Source organism: Rousettus aegyptiacus, unplaced genomic scaffold (assembly GCF_014176215.1).
Source record: "Rousettus aegyptiacus isolate mRouAeg1 unplaced genomic scaffold, mRouAeg1.p scaffold_m13_p_11, whole genome shotgun sequence".
NCBI classification, from domain to species: Eukaryota; Metazoa; Chordata; class Mammalia; order Chiroptera; family Pteropodidae; genus Rousettus; species Rousettus aegyptiacus.
Genome location: NW_023416286.1, coordinates 46,212,856 through 46,232,280, shown reverse-complemented (window position 1 = coordinate 46,232,280; position 19,425 = coordinate 46,212,856). Strand labels below are relative to the sequence as shown.

At 42.7% G+C, this 19,425-nt stretch overlaps 1 protein-coding gene across 1 annotated transcript; it reads left to right on the top strand.

Moving 5' to 3' along the window:
- Nucleotides 1-1,555: 1,555 nt before the first annotated feature.
- LOC107505767 (ferritin light chain-like) lies at nt 1,556-14,798 on the top strand. Its single transcript, XM_036228319.1, is given in 4 exon segments — nt 1,556-1,804; nt 12,347-12,615; nt 12,617-12,752; nt 14,658-14,798. Coding segments are annotated over 4 exon segments (795 nt in total).
- The last annotated feature ends 4,627 nt before the right edge of the window (nt 14,799-19,425 follow it).

Here is a 19,425-nt window from a genome sequence, read left to right as displayed (position 1 = left end):
TCTTTATATATTAGTACATCCATTCCTCTAAAAAAAACTTATGCTGTGTAAGGTTTCTTTAAAAAGCACACCCTGCATCTTAACAGGAAGTTTCAGATTAATAAACAGCTGACAGAACAAATTAAATAGCATCTAATGAATCACCAGTTGGTTGTTCAATTGCTAGTTCAATTGCTGCTAACTAGACAAAGGGAGAGAGTAAAGAGAGAGAAAAAACGTTATTCTTCATCAAGAGAAGATTTTTTAAGATGCTCGAAAATTCTGGGTATCAGGGCATTGCATATTTTCTCCTACTGTGGTGAAAATTCAGGCATAGGGGGAAAAGCCTTTAAAAATGAATTTGGGAGGCCATATGCATTCAGAAACTGGATTAATACCTAATTTGTGGCCACAGAATATCCACCGCACCCTGCTTCATCTACTTGTGTAACATAGGGCTTTGCATGTGGTATATACTAAGTTTTTAGTTGCTACTTATGAGAATATGATGAAAACATAGACAACACATTATTTTTTGTAACTGCTGGCTGCCTGTACTTCAATAGAACTAAGTGGGGGTTGCTCACAGTTTGAAAATCAAAGAGCTCAGCTGCCCATCTGCATTACAGAGCTAAAGGCCTAAAAGCCACAGCCCTGGCCACAGGCCGTGTGTACCAGATGCCTACTACTTGAAGCTTTTCCTCTCAGGAAAAAATGTTAACCTTCCAGCACCTTGGAAGGTTAGATTTTATTGAGAGCTCCCAATGACAGCTTTCACTTGGAAAGAAGGCACATGTGGTTAAAGGAAGCAGAAGATGAGTGATGGGGATAATATGCAAAGGTATCATGGATAGATTACATATAAAAATAAGACTCTGACCCACAATCTCTGTAGCAACCAATCCAAAATGGCCCAGATTTGATCAACAAATGCAAACTTCCCTAATGTTTGCCCTGCCAGCCCTATGCTTGCAACTCAGGACCAACCAGAGAAAGCCAAATAGACTTTCCAGACCAACCACATGGAAAGCTTGCGGCCAGTTTTCCCAGGTCAACAGCTTCCAGTCAGGGCCTACCTGAAACCTTCCCTGTTTTCCACTATAAAGTCTGCCTTGGAGTCTCTGTCCAACACAAATGATGGTGACTGACTCCTGTGCCATAGCAAATTCTGAATAAATAGCCTCTGCTTGTTCTCATTTTGGTGGTCTGCATGGATTTTCATCCTGAGTGTCCTTGAAGCATTCTGAGAGCCCACTATGTGTGATGGAAGGAGAACTTGGTGTGGAAGTGGGGGTCGGGGTGGGGAGGTGATATCTGGAATTGGAAAGGGGGAACTTTCGAGTTCGCTGGGAGTAGCTGGGGGTGCAGGTAAAAGGCACAGGGTGATTCTTCTGGCTGGGACCTGGGGGCCACTGGGGAAAAGGGGAAGGACACGAAGAAATGCGCCCCGCCGTGGGCCAGTGGAGACAGAGATGGAAAGATGGATGCATGTGGCCTGTGGGTGGTGCGCGGTGCTGATGTAGGCGGTGGCCTTGCGGCAGCGGACTGGCTGAGCTACAAGGAGGCCTAGCGGGGAATGTGGGACCGGAGCTGCAGGAGCGCCCTGTTCCTGCGAGGCCAGACACCACCACCCAAGCCCACCACTGTCCTGGAATGCATGCGGGCTCAGTGTCCCGGAGGTGGCCGCCCATCCCATCACGGGAGCCTGAGTCCCGCAGGGGACCCAGGTTTGCCAGCGGTTCCAGAACACAGAAGTCGCAGTGGAGCGTCCGCCCAGCTGAAGGGAGTCACACTGCTACTGCTGAGGGTGGCCCGCGTGGTACCGGTGACAGCTTCAGAGACTGGAGCAAGGAGGAACAGCTCCGTGGCTTAGAGAAGCACGTCAACAAGTTCTCTAAGCGGAGAAGGTCCCCGTGGTGGACCTCGTGGGAGGTGACATGGTAAGATCCCTAGGGCAATATGTCCGGCATGACCTGAAAATGGACGAGTGCGCCCTCACTGGGCCCTCTGAGAATACGAAGACGGAACAGACCTGCGACTCCATTCTCCTGTGTTGGTCCTCAGTGACTGGTGACTGCAGACGGCCTTAACTTGCAAGCTGGCCTCTTTGAAAAGAAAACAGATTCTCATAGAACCAGAGTGGACAAACAGCACAAGATAGCGAAGGCAAAATGCAGCTGATAACAGAGGTTAGTAAGGCCAAAGAATAGCAGATTCTACAAGATGCAGTTATCCATGCAAACAATTGCAGTTTGTTAATGGCAATCCTCACTTAATGTTCTTAATGACAAACTCTTCATGCTCATGTAGCCATAACTTTCTTAAGTCCTCAGTCCAGTCATCTGATCCCAAGAGGCATTAATTCCTCCAGCACTTAGGCCTAACCTCATGCAAATCAGTTGTGCTCCAGCAGCCAGAGAAAGCCCTCAGACTTGCTATTCCAAGCAACTGAGTCACTGGAGGATCTGGATGGTGGATGCCTGGGAGATATGGACTGAGCACCCACAGTGTCTGTTACGGGGTATGCCTTGCACCACTCACATCACTGACAGAACAGTTCACTCTGTTCTGTCATTGTGGTGGCCAGTCACAATATTTAAATATAAATAAAGAGATTTTCTTCAAAGTACAATAGGAGAATTAGTGGGACATGTACGGACCCTGCTGCTCAGTTGGTGCTAAAGGCATAATTTATACTTGACTCTTTCTTCTAACATCCACTTTAGATTCCTCTCATTCTTGGCCAGCAGTTTCTCTAGTCCAGGTTGCTTGCCCGATAAGATAACCCAGACTTTCATCTCTGAGGAGTCTGAGACTGGCCTCCTCCCCTTACCATGCCTTTGTCATAGCATGGAGGCTGCAGTTATTCATTTATTTCTTTATTTAGAACTCTAGATATACAGGGATCAAGATGCATCCAGGTGAATGCTTGAGTTTCAGATGAGTTTCTTCCTGCCCCATCACACAACAGCTATTCTGTCTCCTCATGATAATCACAGTAAATTGCCTGTCTGTATAGTAATTACTTTCTTTGCCAGATGATCTACTGACATGAGGGATCTGAATTGATTAGATTTAGGTTATAGCTTAGGTTTAGAGAAATTTTACAATGTCCCATGTTAGAAATATCTTACCACCTTTCTCTTCCTTTCAGGCAACAAGAACCTCTAGCCCAGCAGAGGTAAACATTTTAGTGATAGGATGCACAAATTCCCCAGTCTGAGTGCCAGGAGTGATGGTTAGAGGAGCTATGCTTACTTCTACCTCCTGGTTCTGAGATCTACACATTCTAGCAAACAATAAAGAAATAACATGTCATAATGACCTTTGGTTCAAAATATATTATACCTCATTTAGAAGGACAGCTCCCTAACCCCCAAGCCGATTCTTTAGGCACACTTTTAAGAGGACATTCTAACACTCTATCAGGCCAACAGCTTCTAAGTGATGTGGTACATGACATGCCCAGTGGATTTCATAGTCATGTACACATTTTCACAACTCGCCATAAAGTAGGCTCCTTGGAGTGAGGCAATGTCAGGTGGGACCTATTGTATTAAATCGGGCCCTCTGTGAGACCTCAGATAATGGTGCTGGCCAAGATACTGATATATTTCTGCTTTTTTAAAGAGTGTATTCCTTACTCCAGGAAAGGGGAACCCGTCAATGGAAAACATATCAATGACAATAAGGCTGAATTAAGGAGGAAGAGATAGTCCAATATAATCACCTGCCATCAAATGGCTGATTAGTCATTTTGAGGGATGAAACTATATATCGTGGGCGCTGTGGTATAAGCATATTGAATATGCAACTGGTGTATCAGACTTTTAGCAGCAGTGGTAGCTAGATCAGCCTTGGTGAGAGGGAGTCCATGCTGTTGGTCTCGTGCTTAGCATTCATCTCTGCAATGATGGCCTTTTTATGGGTCAGATTCATTAGTATATGTTTATTCATAACAACCTTCAAAAATTTTTAAAAAGTCCGTATTACTTCCTTTTTTCATTATGTACTTTTATTTCATCTCCTTTTCCTTTCATATATCTTTCTTGTTAATCTTTTTTCACAAACCATCTGCTGTTTTTGTTAATCTCTGTTGCTATTTTTTGCTTCTATCTACTTAATTTCTGTCCTTATTTTTGTTTCCTTTCTTGATGTTTCTTTGTGTTTGTTCCATTGCTCTTTTCCCAAACTCTTGAGTTGAACACTTTGCTTATAATTTTGAACCTTTTAAAACTTCCTGTTGGACATATTTAAGGTTATAATTTTATCTGAAGGTATTTCTTTAGCTATTCCACACATTTTAACACATACTGTTTTCATTATCCTTTAATTATAAGCATTTATTAATTTACTGTGTCTCCTCTTAAAACCAAGGCTTACTTAGTAATGTGTTACTATATTTTCAAACATTGAAGATTATTTTTTAAAAAGTCGCCCCTTTGCTATTAATTTCTAATTTGACTGAATATATTACAGTTTCTACTTGAATAAATCCTAAATTGCAAGTTCTCAGGGACATTTCCTGTCCTGAGCCTCAGCAGACACAGCAGCGTTTCCTTATCCTCTTCCTGGGCGGACTTAGCCCTCCTAGCCTGGCTTGTGTGAGGGGCTCACTCATACCTTTGTGGGCTGTGGGCCAAAAGCTTCATCTCCTGTCTCCCCAGGGCAGCCATGGCCTCAGGCCAAGCCACCCTGGTTGTCAGCAACCCTTTCACTCTTAGCACCTGATCATTGCACTTCCTTTTCTGCAAGCTCAGTCCTCTTTTGCAGCTTGCAATACAGCATTGTAACGAGTTTGAAGTAGGAAGATTTTTAGGTAATCTAGTCTTCTGTGTTGCTTATGATTGGAACAAGTTCAAAAAATACAGATAGGTATAAAATGAAAGTCCATGTTGGTAAACTCAGTCTCTAGAGCTAACATCTGTGAACAGTATGGTCTCTTTCCCACAAGACTTTTCTCTAAGCTTATACAGTCCAGTGTGTTTGGGAGAATGGTGACAGGGGGCCCAGATTTCTCGGCTCAGCTCTGTCACAAACAACCTGTGTGACTGTGAGAAAAATCATCAACATCTCTAGATCTGATTTACTCCTTTGGGAAATGAAGGGGCTAAGGAGATACTCAGATGTAGCACGAGTAAGCTCATTTTTTTCTCTGACTCCTTTCTTACTTTGTCCATTTTTGCTTTCTGTATTTTTTTCATGGAAACAGTCTGTGGTTAGTAATGTACAATTTTCCTATAATTTAAAAGAAAAAATAAGAGGATTCATGCTATGTTCAAGTTTCTTTTAAGCACTAAAAGAACCTCTATGTTTATTTCTATGATAACCAAGACAGGTAGTTCTCAAACCTGATGATGTGCATTAGACTCACCTGGAGCACTTGCTAAAAATGGAGATTCATGTTAAAAATATAGTCTCCTTGGTTTTGAAAATAAGAAGCCTGGCGGATGTCAACGAGCAGCCTGTGGAATGCGGGGCAAAGCTCTGGCACTGGGAACGTGGCCTTGCCAGCGGCGCCAGGACTGCTCAGGGTCACTGCTTACATCACTTTTGAAACCGTTTGGCATGTGGATTGTGAAGTCCCCACGCTAATCTTAGGCTAGATCCTTTCTCTCCCTGGGCCTCGGCTGCTGCTTCTGTGAAATGAAGGTTTGGATTCTGTTCCAACATTCTACTCCTTCATAATCCGGCTGCAGTACACTCTTGTACCAAAACCTGTCCTTTGTAGTAGGACATCTCTGCCCAGAGCTGCAGAATCCTCTGCAGAATTCTGAGGTGACACTTATCTCTCAAATCCTATGCTCCTGAGAGGTGGTTCCATGGGCCACCCTGAACCCTTCCTCCTGCCTGAAGGGAAAAGATTTGGTCATACATTTATCCCAAGGGGACGGTCTGTCTTTCCTAGGGACTTTTATATGTTCAAAGAGTCCCTTTTACCCAAAGAAATAAATATCAGTAAAATTGAATACCTGGTTGGCTGATATATGGGAGATTGGAAGGTGGGGGGTGAGTGTTGCTTCTCTTTATTTCAGATGTACCCCTAAAATGACCACCCACACTCCCTGCAGACGAGGAAAACCCTACGTGTCTATTAATCTTGCATCATTAATTAATTCATTCTACTATGAATGAGTCACAGTCCCTGTGCTCAGCACATTTAAGGTAGGCTAAGCTAAGCTGTGATGTTCAGTAAGTTAAGTATATTAAATACATTTTTGATTTATGATATTTTATCCTTACCATGGGGTTATTAGGATATATCTCCATTGTAAGTCGGGGAGCATCTGTATTTTACTTTCCTCTTACTGCAAACAGATTTAATTATTCTTTTCAGGAATTTCTGAGTCCCAAACCATTAAATAATTAGTAACCTGAATGAACACTGTTTTAAGACTCCTTTGCTACTTCTTTGTCTAGAAAATGAAAGAGGCTCCATTTCTTATGACTTACCTGCCTTGGGTTAGGTAATGATATCACTGATGATTAGAGAGGGGGGCAAGGCTCTCACCAGTGATGTCTCTCCACTTAGCATGGTCCCAGTGCTTTTTATAGGGAATTGGGGTGTGTGTGTGTGAGGGGGGAGAGGGACTGGTGTGGGGGGGGGGGGTTGGTGGGCGGGAATGTGAAAAGGCCTGGGCACCTGATCATAGCTAAAGTTTGGACTCTGGGTTTGAGGAACTAGTCCATCTCTGCAACTTGGCCCACTTTAAAGATGAGCAGACTGATTCAGAAAAGTGAAAGGTCACTAGACATGATGGGTTCTTCCCCTTTTTCCACACTAACTGGAGAATCAAGAATAATACAGAGGCGTTGAGGTGTTGTACTAGGAGTACGCACCGGAATCTCCTGTGGAACTTAAGAAAACACAGATACATAGATCCCACCCAGATTTATTGATCAGAGCATTCAGGGGTGGGATCAAAGAATGCTGATCTTGTTCCAAGCTCTAAGGGAGATTCTGAGGAGTACCTCTGGCTAAGAACCACTCACTGCATTATCATATGCTCTATTTATACTTAAGTTGTTTGGTTTACTGGGTTCATTTGTTTGTCTCCCCCTCTCTCCCCTTTTAGTCAGTTTCTGCTAACACAGCATATCAAAAGCCACCAGGTTGGGGCTTCACCAGGATTACTTGCAATATTTACTTTAGCCAACTTACCCTCTACTCAGGATTGCAGTAGTTAGAAAGGCTGTGTGCACTGATGTCCCACCTGGCCTCTATCGATTGCCTTGTCTGTGAAAGGATCACATGACAACACTGTTGAATTCTATGATGAAATCCTGGGCGTGTGACTCTGTCCTTGAACAAGCTCAAAAAGTGAGGTTTCTTTTCGGACTGTAGGATGTGCACTTGGACCTGGAGCAGGGCAGCTTCTAGAGTCTCTATAAGCCTACAGTGCCGCCTGCTGGAAGAACTTTTTATTTCATGCAATTTCAGTAAGTTGAATGTGGTTAACCAGGAAAAGCACAAAAACATAAAAGCGGTCAGCCAACCCCATCCGTTCCCATATATTGTAGGCAAATAGAGGACCAGCCTATAAAGAGAAATTCTGCCAAAAGGAGAGAATGATGAGACGGGTGGAGAAAGGAAGTTAGGAAGGAAGGAAAATAGATAATTGCACTTCAGTTAGGCAGTCATTATGTTAACTGTTGTACAGATACTCTCTCTAAAACCAACGCATAGGTAAACAGCTTTATGAGATGCCTAGGAGTAGCAGTACCAATATTATATAGAAACTATATGCCCATTAAACAAAAACAGGAAAAGCGAGGTATTAAAACCTGTGGACCTGCTCCACAATCAATAAATATTACATTTTATGCCAACAAGAGGCTCTAAGCCAATCAAAACAGCTCTCTGCTCAATAAGTCTTGCTTAAAATAACCACAAGGAAGTTATACAGACCTAGGAACTACTCCAGCTAAAAGCAAAAATGATGGGCTCTGACAGGTTTCGAGGAGAGAAAAAGGAAGGCACAATTTCAGAGGAGTCGTCTGGCAAGCAATGGAAATAGCTATTTTACACTTAGGAAAATTTTAATCTTGGAATAAGCCAGAAACCTTAAATAAAACAGAAATAAAGATCCTGGACATTTTAAGCTGGGAGTTTTCGATTCTATGACTGTAAGCAGTGTGCGGTGCCATCGTTACCGCCAGTGTCACCCACAGCAGTGATTTTTTTTTTTTGACAATGACGCTGCTATGTCTAGGTATAGATAATACGAATAAAACCTAACTTTAAAAAATGAAAATGTTTTACTTCCTCATTCCACATCTAGTAAAGTCACTCATTCTGTTTATTCTTTTCGGTTGCATAAATTTACTGGATACAAAAACCACATTACTGCTAAAGACAAAGCTGATAATGCTGTTGAGAACAGAGAGGGCTGGGGAGGGGAACATGTCAGCATTTTTCAAAATGAAGACTATGTGGCTCTTTAATACACACCAGGAAAGCCTAAAGTCTTTCAATGGTTATTTAAAGTTCCTACGAAGATTGAGATTCCTGTGAAGCCCCTATTGTGTCAATATCATCCCCTGCCTCTCGGATTGGGCCACTTTATTTGTTCAGAAAGACTTGGACCTTCCTCAGTTTCTTCAGCATGACTTGGTAGCTTGGGACGTGTGCTATTGCTGGTGGTCTAGCAATTCTAACTGAAAGAAAAGGCAAAGGCAGATGTTGGAAATAACTTTAAAGGTGACATCTATGTATAATTGCATTTCTTTTTGTCCTTGGCCACTCTCATCCTAAATGGTTCTAAATGTTGGTGTGGCCTAATATAAAGAACATGAGCTTTGAAGTCAGGGAGACTTGGGTTCAAATCCCAGCTCCATCGTTTAGTAGCTGGGTGACTTACACAAATGTAGTTCATCTTTCTGAACATATTCATTTCTCCTCTGTAAAATGGGAATAATATGGTGCCCACTTCATAAGTTCTGCCTAACAAGTTATGGAAAGTAAACAAAAAAACATGATATGCCTAGCTTGGTGCCAGGCTCATAGAAGGAACCCAAAGAATGAGGATGACAATGGCCCTGAAGATAAGGAATTAATGTAGGAGAGGGGGAAAGAAAATTGTTCATACTCTTCTATTTCGCAGGATAGACATGGCCTAGGAATCAAGAGAGGGTAAAAGGTCCTAAACAGACCTAAAGAGCCATTCACTCTTGAAAGCTGTTCGTAAAAAGTTCAGGCAGGGTGGCTATTCTGGCATTCACACTGTCCCTCTCCAGTTTGTCCCTGAGCCTCCTCAAGGGACATTGTTGGAAACAGTAACTCTGCAGGTTACACTGAAGTCTGTCCTTGACATTGCCTGGGCTTACAGGCCCAGGGGCGGAGGAGGTGCAAGGAAAGACTGAGGTTCCCAGAATAAAAGTCTCAAAAGGCCCAGGATAAGGATAAAAGTTGGGGTCTTGGAACATTCACTGGGCCACCTGCTTCCTTGGTGAGCAGAGAAAGCCAGACTCTGGGCAACTCTGATGCTTCCTTTTCCTCTGGCTACTCAGGATGGTGACTCTGGGTGGCAATGGCTTCTGAGGCAGATAGCTAGACCTTGGGAAGATTATTTATCCCCCACTGAGGCTCAGGTTTGTTCATTTGTAAAGTGGGAATAATAATTTCACAGAGCTGTTGATAGAATTAAGTTAGTAATATATACTTAATACAGCAGAGGGCCTAGTGCATTGTAAAAACTACAAGAACGCCAGCATTTCAGTTGTCATCTTTACTGTAATAATATTATTAGTATTATTATTATTCTGACTTCCTGCCGCTCATGTTGTTCTAGATCACTGGCTTTCCAATCTCAGGGTACTCCCAGGCATAATAATCAATCTTCTTGAGTGTAGAAACATTTAGAGTCACGGCTCAAAGCTTTCTCCATCCTCTAATAAGCTGTTCCAAAATCGACGCGCCAGCTAGGCCATGCTCCTGTTAAAACCAGTAGAGAATAATCCTCCCCTGCCACGCCCCAGCTTCCAGCGGGGTTGTCAATCCTTGGTGTTCCTTGCCTCACAATTTTATCACTCCAATCTTTGCCTCCATCGTTATACAGCATTCTCTCTGTGCGTCTGTGTCTTCACAAGGCACTGTCCTCCCTGTGTGTATGTCTCTTTCTCCTCTTCTCATAGCGGTGCCTGTCATATTGGATTAAGGGCCCAGCCCTACTCCAGTACAACCTCATCTTAACTAATTATATCTACGACAGCACTATTTCCAAAAAGAAAAAGGAAAAAAAGTCATATTCTAAGATACTGAGGATTGGGACGTCAACATATTTTTGGGGGGAACACAATTCAATCCACAACATTTAGTAAAATATTTCATATGTCGTGAGAACTAAAATTTGCATTTACCGAACAAAAATATTATACCTTAAAGTTCATACTCTGTTTACTCTTAATTTTAAAAAAACATATTAAAAACTCCAAGTGGCCGCGTAGAATGACAGAATTGAAGGACTCGCCTCTGCTTCTTTGTCTTTACCACTTATTTGCTCTCTTTATTTGAAATCTAATGTTTTAAATGAATTACAACTACCAGGGTCAGAGACACAATTGTGTGATATATCATTCGAAATCCTTACGAACTTACTCTCTGAGTGAAAGCATGTCGCTGTGTCCTCATGTATAACTGATTGGGTTCCCAGACAAAATATTGGGCGCGTGGTCAAATTCGCATTCCGAGTAAGTGATAATTTTTTTAGTATGTTTCAAATAAATATGAGACATAGCTATACTAAAAAATTATTCATTGTTATTCGAAATTCAAATTTAAGTGGCATCCTGTATTTTTATTTAATAAATCTGACCATCCTAACTGGGAGATGTCTGAATTAACTTTTATGTTGGATACAAGGTTTATGAAAGGATAAAAAACAAAAATATGATAAGTTAAACTTTTATTATTATATATTATTATCATTAGATCCTTATATTATCATTATATATTATTAAAATTTAATAGTAAGCACAACAATTATTTAGAATTCAGATCTACAAAAGAATTTTTCACGAAAGAAAAATTTAGACATTATTTAGAATTGCCAAATAGTGATAACAAAAAGCAACCTGTTAGTCGGTTTCATAAGGTTTTATAATTGTTTTTAAATTTTCTACAGAAAATGCACTTTCTTAATATCTGCACATGAGACTGGCCTTGATACACCACTGACTGAGCATAGCAAAAATCATATATTGATAGGATGCTTTGCAGTCTCTAAAGCCCTCTCTCACATCCATATTTAATTCAATCCTTGCAACAGTCCCTTGGATACAGAAGCGGTTAGAACAACTGTGAAAATGAGTGACTGTGTGTGACTGACCTGCCTAAGCCATGCACTTCCTACAAGGCAGAGCTAGGACTTAGCCCTGTCTTCTGACCTTTTATTGAAAGCCCTTTCTCCCTGACGCCTTGGTTCTAATGCCGGTTTTGCCACATACTAACCTGAGTCAAGTCACTTTACTTCTCTTGGACTCAGTTTTCTCATCTGTCCAGGTGATTTTTGAGATGCCTTTCAGCTCTAAGATTCTACAACCCCGACCTTGGGATGGGGCCATGTGCAGGCATTCATTCACTATGGGCTGGGAGCAAGAGAGGAGAATCAGGACACAGCCAAGGAAAAGTGAGGGCAGGTGTGGAAGCATCACAGATGTCACCTCCTTCATCATTTGGCCTCAGAGCAGTAAAATGCCTTCATATAAACAGAACACAGTCAGCCCCTAAGACCTGAGAATGGTACTAAGGAAGTGTTCTAAGACCTCACTTTCATCAATTCACATACATACGTAAGATCTGTGTGTACACACACACATACACACCCAGAATAAGAGTACCAGGATTCTTTCCAGATAGTATATCTCATTTTGGACACTCCACAGTTTCCACCACCAGACAGCATGCCGTGGATCTGAAGCTCCTGCTGTCTAATTTGAGGCGGGTCCGATTCAATCAACACATGTGTGATCCAGCTACTTGACCTCTAGCATGGAACTTTACCATGCCTGAATGCAACAGGTATCTCTGCCACTGGGTTATTGAGTTTTAATTGTTGCTTTTGCAAAGTGTTATGACACAATGTTGGTGTATGCAGAGGTGGTATGGAGGTGTCCTGGGCAGAAAGAAGACAGGAGGATAGGGCAGCGCCCTCAGCGGTCCCCCAGCTCTGTCTCTTGCTTCAACAGTGTTTGGACGGAGCAGACCCAAGCACATCCCTTCTTCCAGCCTTTGACCAACCTCCAACCTCTTTTCCAGTTGTGACTTTGAGAACCTGCTCAGCCACCCTTGGCTTCTGAGACCAGCCAACACCATTTTTTGAGCTTAACTCCTTATTGCCGAATGGCCACAAGCTCTTAAATCCATTAGAATTATTCCACCGATGGGGAGGCTGCTGTCAATCACCTGATCAACCTGCACCTGCTGGCCTCCTGCACCTACCTCTCTCTGGGCTTCTATTTCGACCATGACGACGTGGCTGTGGAAGACATGGGCCACTTCTTCTGCAAGTCGGTTGAGGAGAAATGCAAGGGAGCCCAGCATCTCTCAAAGATGCAAAACCAGCATGGTGGCCTCACCCTCTTCCAGGATCTGCAGAAGCCTTCCCAAGATGAGTGTGGTAAAACTCAGGATGCCAATGGTCTCCACGGTCATGGAGAAGAACCCGAACCAGACCCTTCTGGATCTGCATGCCCAGGGTTCTGCCCACGCAGACCCTTATATCCTGGAGCGCCACATCCTAGAGGAGGAGGTGAACCTCATCATCATCAAGAAGGTGAGTGACCACTTGACTAACTTCCGCAGGCTGGCCGGCCCCCAGGCTGGGCTGGGCAAGTATCTCTTTAGAAGGCTCACTCTCAAGAATGACTAGGAGCCTTTGGAGTTCAGAGGCTTTAGAGGCACTCCTCTGCACCCACCCCTAGCATTGGTCTTGTGCCTGAGCCTCTCCCTGCAACCACTAGGCAGCCTTCTAACCACCCTGGAGCCCTCTCCCATCCCTTGGACCAAATTGAAACATTAAAGCTTTTTGCAGCTGCAAAGAGAGAGAGAGAGAGAGAGAGAGAGAGAGAGAGAGAGAGAGAGAGAGAGAGAGAGAAAGAAAGAAAGAAAGAAAGAAAGAAAGAAAGAAAGAAAGAAAGAAAGAAAGAAAGAAAGAAAGAACGAACGAGAAAAGAAGACGAGGATAGTGAGGAAGCACATAGAAGGCAAGGAGACAGGAAATAGTGCTTGGCCCAAGGTATCTTCTAATTGCCTACATCTGATTATATATGTTTGTCCAGGTGGGAGATCCCTGGCCCAACCAAACAGGCCGAGAGGGACTGTAGCCAGAGCAAACTCTACAAGTACGTGGACTGTAACTCAGCACACAATCTTCCTGAAATCTGTCCCTGAGTCTGGGTAGAGATAGGCCAGACGATAGGCAGGGACTTCTGGGGTGACATATCACACTGCCCATGTCCATTCTGCTCCAAACTAGAGATACCAATTCCCTTGACTGCATATCTCACTGCATCTCCAGAGCCATTCTGTGTCATGCCAGCAAGAAAGAAGAGTCAGCACTTTAGATGCCATGGAGGTTGGACTACTATAATGACCCCTGTTCCCAGACAGTCTTCTGGCTGTAAGGCCCTTTTCATGCTCACATCAGGAGTTTAGTGTGGGGACTCCTGGCCCAAAGAAGATGGCCCTCTAGGCAGGAGTGGCCCCCGTCGACTCAGGCCTAGACAGCCAGAATACCTGAGGGCTGGAGGTGCATAGGAAGCAAACAGTGTATGTGCCATCCTCTGTGACTCAGGATCCAGGATCCCTGGGATTGGTCCCCAAATATGAGCCACAGATAGGGACTTATGGGGGACACACTGGGCTGCCAATGTCCACCCTGCTCTTAACAGAGTAGCTAATTCCCCTGATGCCAGATCTTGAGATATTTCCAAACCAGATATTCTAACATCTAAGAAATCATCCTGGGCCTGACCAAGGCTATTTGGGATGGGAGAGACCCGGAAATCGTGATTGCCAGACAGGCCCCTAGTCCTATTAGGATAGCAGGGACACATGGGGTTTGACAGCAATCACCATTCAAACATCTTCATCAATGTGCAGTGCTGTCAACTTGAGCATAAATGAATCAGGAGGTGTCATCAGAATTAAATGACAAATTTTATTCAGGGGTCTTAAGATTTGCGATCAAAAACTCTATGAGATAATATCTAGAGTGTTCTAAAGGAAGGAAGAAAGAAAGGAAAGAAGGAGGAAGGAAGGGAGGAAGGAAGGAAGAAAGGAAGGAAGGAAGGAAGGAAGGAAGGAAGGAAGGAAGGAAGGAAGGAAGGAGAGAGAGAAGGAGGGAGAGAGAGAGATTGAGAGAGAAAGAAAGAGAGATCTTGAGAAGAATTAGTCCTGCATCCTTAATTTCTGGAATAATCTGAGGTAGTAATCTTCCAGATGTCAGGTGGTCTGGACACATGAAAATTCTTTCCTAAATTCTGCAGAGGTGTATATCACATTATATGCACCTCCAGGCATTGATTCATTACTGAAAAGTCCAAAAGTTTATGTCTTCAGGCTAGTTAAAGGAAGATAAAACCAATTCCTCACACTCATGTTTCTGCCTATTCTGGTTTAAGCAATTTTGTTAGCTTTGTTATGGTGACTCCATTTGGTTTCCTCATTCTTTCCTCAGGTTGCTTCAAAGAGATGGCCTGGTGGGCCAGGGCAGGCCCCATCCATCAGGCGAAGACAGCCTGATGCCTGGGGAGAAAACTGCATGTGCACAGCCGTCTACAACAGCCTACAGAGACCCTGGGATCAGTACCCGGGTTAGCCCTTGAAGGGATAGACTGAGCCCTGGCGAGGACTTCTGGGAGACACACAGCGATCCCAAGGTCCACCCCAGTTCCAGAGCAGAGTTGCCTGTTTCCCTGAAGCCAGATGTCAAGGGAACTCTTTAGCATTGCCATCCTAGGCATGGCCATGGAGACACCTGAGATAACCAACCCCCACAGCAGCCCTGTGCATCCTTCTGGCACAGATCCATAGGGGTCTGACTCAAACCACTTTCCCCACTTCCTATCAGCAGTGCAGTGCAGGAAACCCCTAGCTCCAGGAAGATGGCCTGCAGAACAGGAGTAGCTCCTATTCACACGGGCCTAGAGGTCCCCAGTCCCAGCAGGTGTAATGATAGACTGGGCTACAGGCAGGAACTTATGGGGGACACACTGGGCTTCCAGAGTCACCTTGCTCCAAACAGAATAGCTGATCCCCTTGACGCCAGATGTACATAGAATACATATACACCACATACATGTTTATACAGTCGACCCTTGAACAACGCAGTGGTTAGGGGTGCTGACCCCGTGCAGTCAAAATTCTGCATATAACCTTTGATTTCCCCAAAGTTATTTGTCCTTCAGTAGATACAGGGGCTCAATTCCAGGCCCCCCATGGATACCAAAATCTTCAGTTGTACAAACTCTCTATATAAAACGGTATAGATCAATGCATATAGTTGGTCCTCTACTTCTGCAGACTCCCAACCATGAATAGAAAACAGTATAGGTATTTATGGAAGAACATCTGCATTTAAGGGAACTGCAATTCAACTCTGTGCTGTTCAGAGGTCAATTGTATATGGAAATAAGAACTGTACAATAACCAATATAGCAATAGACATACTTCTTAATTATAAGACCGAATTTAGTAACATATTTTTCTCCCTTAGTTAATTTACAGATTAAGTCCCTATAATTCCAGAGTTGGCAACGTGCTATAAAGCTGACTACCTCCTGTATCAATGGTGGCTTTGTAAAGCTGTATGATCCTTTGGAAAGCAATTTGGCAATATGTGTAAAGAATCATAAAAATATTAAAGCCTTTTGGCCCATAATTCTACCTCTGGGAATCTATCCTAAGGAAATAATCCAAACTATAAGAAAAACCATATGCTCGTAGATGCTCACTGCAGTTCTTACAATGAAAAATTGGAAGCAATTTAAATGCTAACTAATAGAGAATTATTATGGTACACCATAGAAGGAATATTATGCAGATATTAAAATTACTGCACAGGAAATAACGTTAAGGAACAAAACTCAATAAAGGCTCTATTGTTACAACTAGTAAAAAGCTTAGAAGCAGATGTTTAAAAATTATGTTTTATAAGTTAAGAGAATAGATGACTTTCTCCTTATTAAATGTTCTACAATTTTCCTGCTATAATAAAAGAAAAGTAAGATCAGAGCATAAGTGAGTTAGAAAAGTGTGCTTTGTTCTTTGCGCTTCAACTAACCACAGCAAAATGAAGGGCAAGAAGTTTTGGCCTTCCAGATATCATTATTTGCTTGTTAGTTTTTTTTTTTTCCCATTAATTGCAGACACAGTACCAAAGAAGAAAAAACATTTTTTAAATGTCTTTGGAATGTCTTGAAAACCAAACTGATTAAATGATAGCAAACATTCTATCTCAAAGTGACTATTGCATAAAGCACACCAGGCCTCAGACACTCATTCTACATAAGTCAAGCCATGGCTGTCTCCCCAGCTGGGCTGGATTTAGAGGACAGTTTCATGAGGAGACCTGTCTCATGGGATCTGAGGCTTTGTCATATCACAAACAGGTGTGAGAAGAACCAAAAGAAGAATCATAAATGGAATAAAAGATCAGTGTTTTCAATCTTTTGCTACAATGTCCTGATAAAAAATCTCCTAATGAACTGTGTCTATTTCTATAATCCATCTCAAATTATTCCTAGAACAAGATGATTATTTATATAAATAAAACATCCAGATTTAAAAAAAAAAAACAAGAATTTACTCTATGTCCAGGCCTATCAAAGGCATTCTAGTAGGGGGTTGGGTAATAGAACCCTTAAAAAAGGTGCCTGCCTTCATGGGGGCCTGACATGTGGTAGGTGAGACGGAGTGGTGGGAGGGTGTATGAGAGTGGGGATATTACGATGGTAAACCAAGAGACGAACAGTGCAGCCCAGAGTTCTCCTAGATAAAGGAAAAGTAGAAGATGTGGTACATATATACAATGGAATATCACTCTACCATAAGAAAATATGAAGTACTGCCATTTGTGATAACATGGATGGATCTTGAGATTATCATACTAAGCAAGATAAAAAAGAAAGTTGAGAACCATATGATTTTACTAATATGTGGAATATAAAATTAAAAGCAACAAACAAGACAAACAAAAAAAATTCATGGATACAGACAAGTTTTATGGTTGCCAGAGGGAAAGAAGGGAGAGAGGAGGTAGATAAGGGTAAAGAAGGTCAAATACATGGTGGCAAAAGGTTTGACCTTGGAGGATGGACATACAAGCAATATACAGATTATGTATTATTGAGCTGTACACTCGAAACCTATATAGTTTATTAACCAATATCACCCCAATAAGTTTAATAAAAATAAAAAAGAAAAGAAAAAGACAGGGGAAGAGAAGGGTCAGGGAACTGTAGGACTAAGAGGGATACTGAAATAAAAAAGACATGCTGGGGAGACAGGCTGTCTGTGGACCATGCAACCTAAGAGATTTAACAGTACCTCGAAAAAATAAATGGCATTTTGGCTTGGCTTCATATTCCTGCTCTCTATTTGAGGTACTAGGAAACTCCATTTTGATTCAAGTACAAACACATCTTGTTCATTTTGATGTATCTGAGAAATTTCGATCAAGTCTCTTATCATAGCATAGTACTCAGGTTGTCATTTCTTTGACAGAGACAGGTGATGGATGAATGCAGCTGACTCAGGGTCTTCGGTATTCTGCAACTGCCCTGCCAATGTGTGAGCCCATCAATCTTGGCTCTTGGTTGGCACATTCAACCTCTATTGTTAGGTTGTGGAATACATCTTTGCTCCTGGTCAAAAGGTTATTTGAAAGCTTAAGCAGACACTAAAACTATTCTGCTTTGTTTTGTTTTGTTATTGTTTGAATGATGAACTAAGATATCATTTCTGAAGGTTATGGTCAGGGTTTTTATTACTTTGCAAACAAGCTAAAGTCACTTCATTCAACTTTCAAATTTAAAAACTGCGCTTTTCTAAGAGTTCATATGACACTGGGACAGGAACACTACTTTTTTTTTTTTTTTTTTTTTTTTTTTTTTTTGCAGCAAATTGAAGACCATATAGGAATTTCTGCATCAGCCGTTGGGTGTCAACTCTATGTGAGGTGGTGTGCTGGACAAGGCAAATTAAATTAGTTATTTATTTATAGCAGGAGCCTTACTCTCAGAATGCTCAGACTGAGCTCTAAGAAAGATTGGACGAAACATTAAGTAAAAACAGAAAAGTTCAGTAATGGTGAAGGAGGACAGTGTGAGCAACTTATGGCTAGTGTAGGCAAGTCACTAATACAGACCGATAGATTGCAAGGCCCACGTGCTCTTTCATCCAACTCCCATCATCTGCTCTGACTCTGTCTCTCCAGCTCTCTCTTTCCCTCTTTCTGCTCCAGCCATCTGGCCACCTCCCTGTTCTCTAGTCATGTCAGGGCCCTCGCATCTAAAGGCTTCTGGACAGTCCTCTCCACTCTGAATTCTCTTTCACGTGTCTTATGGCTTGCTCCTTCATGTTCTTTAGGCTTTTACTCACATTTTACGCTCTGAGGAAGGCCTTCTCCTGCCATCCTATCTATATCTGCAACTCCTTTTCTTATATTCCCATACCCTGCTTTGTTTTTGTCCTCAGCACTTAATACTGTCTAAAATGATATATGGCTTATTTATCTCTGTTGCTTATTATCCTTCTCCCCCACTAAAATGTAAGCTCCATAAGGGCAGGAAATTTTGTCCATTTTGTTACCGCTATATTCCCAGTGCCTAGAACAGTGCCCAACACAAGCATTCATAAATATTTATCAAATGAATGAACAAATGGCCTCTTGTGTGCCTTGCTCTATGCTACGTGCTTTCCGTGAGTCATGTGCTAGAATCCTCTCAGCAACTCCATGAGGCAGATGTTACTTGTAGGAATCAGAATATTTACCCTTGGAGCAAGGGGGAAAAATGACATAGATGATAAAGGCTCTGTTCATCCTTCTGGCGACCAAATCAAAGTTGTGACAGAAACAAGAAGCAGCAGCAAGGAAAAACCGCCTGGCTCTAGAGGAACAAGCCATACAACTAAGGAGGAATACAAGAAATCACCCTGCAACAGCAGGAGGTAGGACGGGGCAAGGATGCAGGGCTGCCTGGTCCCAAGCGGCCGAATGAGATGGAGGCTGTGGCAGTGACAGTGGCAGTGGCAGATGCCCCTTAAAGGGCTGAGTCTGCGAGCAGACTGTGACAGGCCTGCTTACTCTGAGCACCAGTGCCGATAAGGCTGCGTGCTTTACAGGGAGACATTGTCTGAGCGAGGGCCAAGGTGAGACTTGCTCTGAAAAGAAGTGCTGACGTTATCCATTGTTCCCTGCTGAGCTCTTCCCCCTCCCAGTGGGT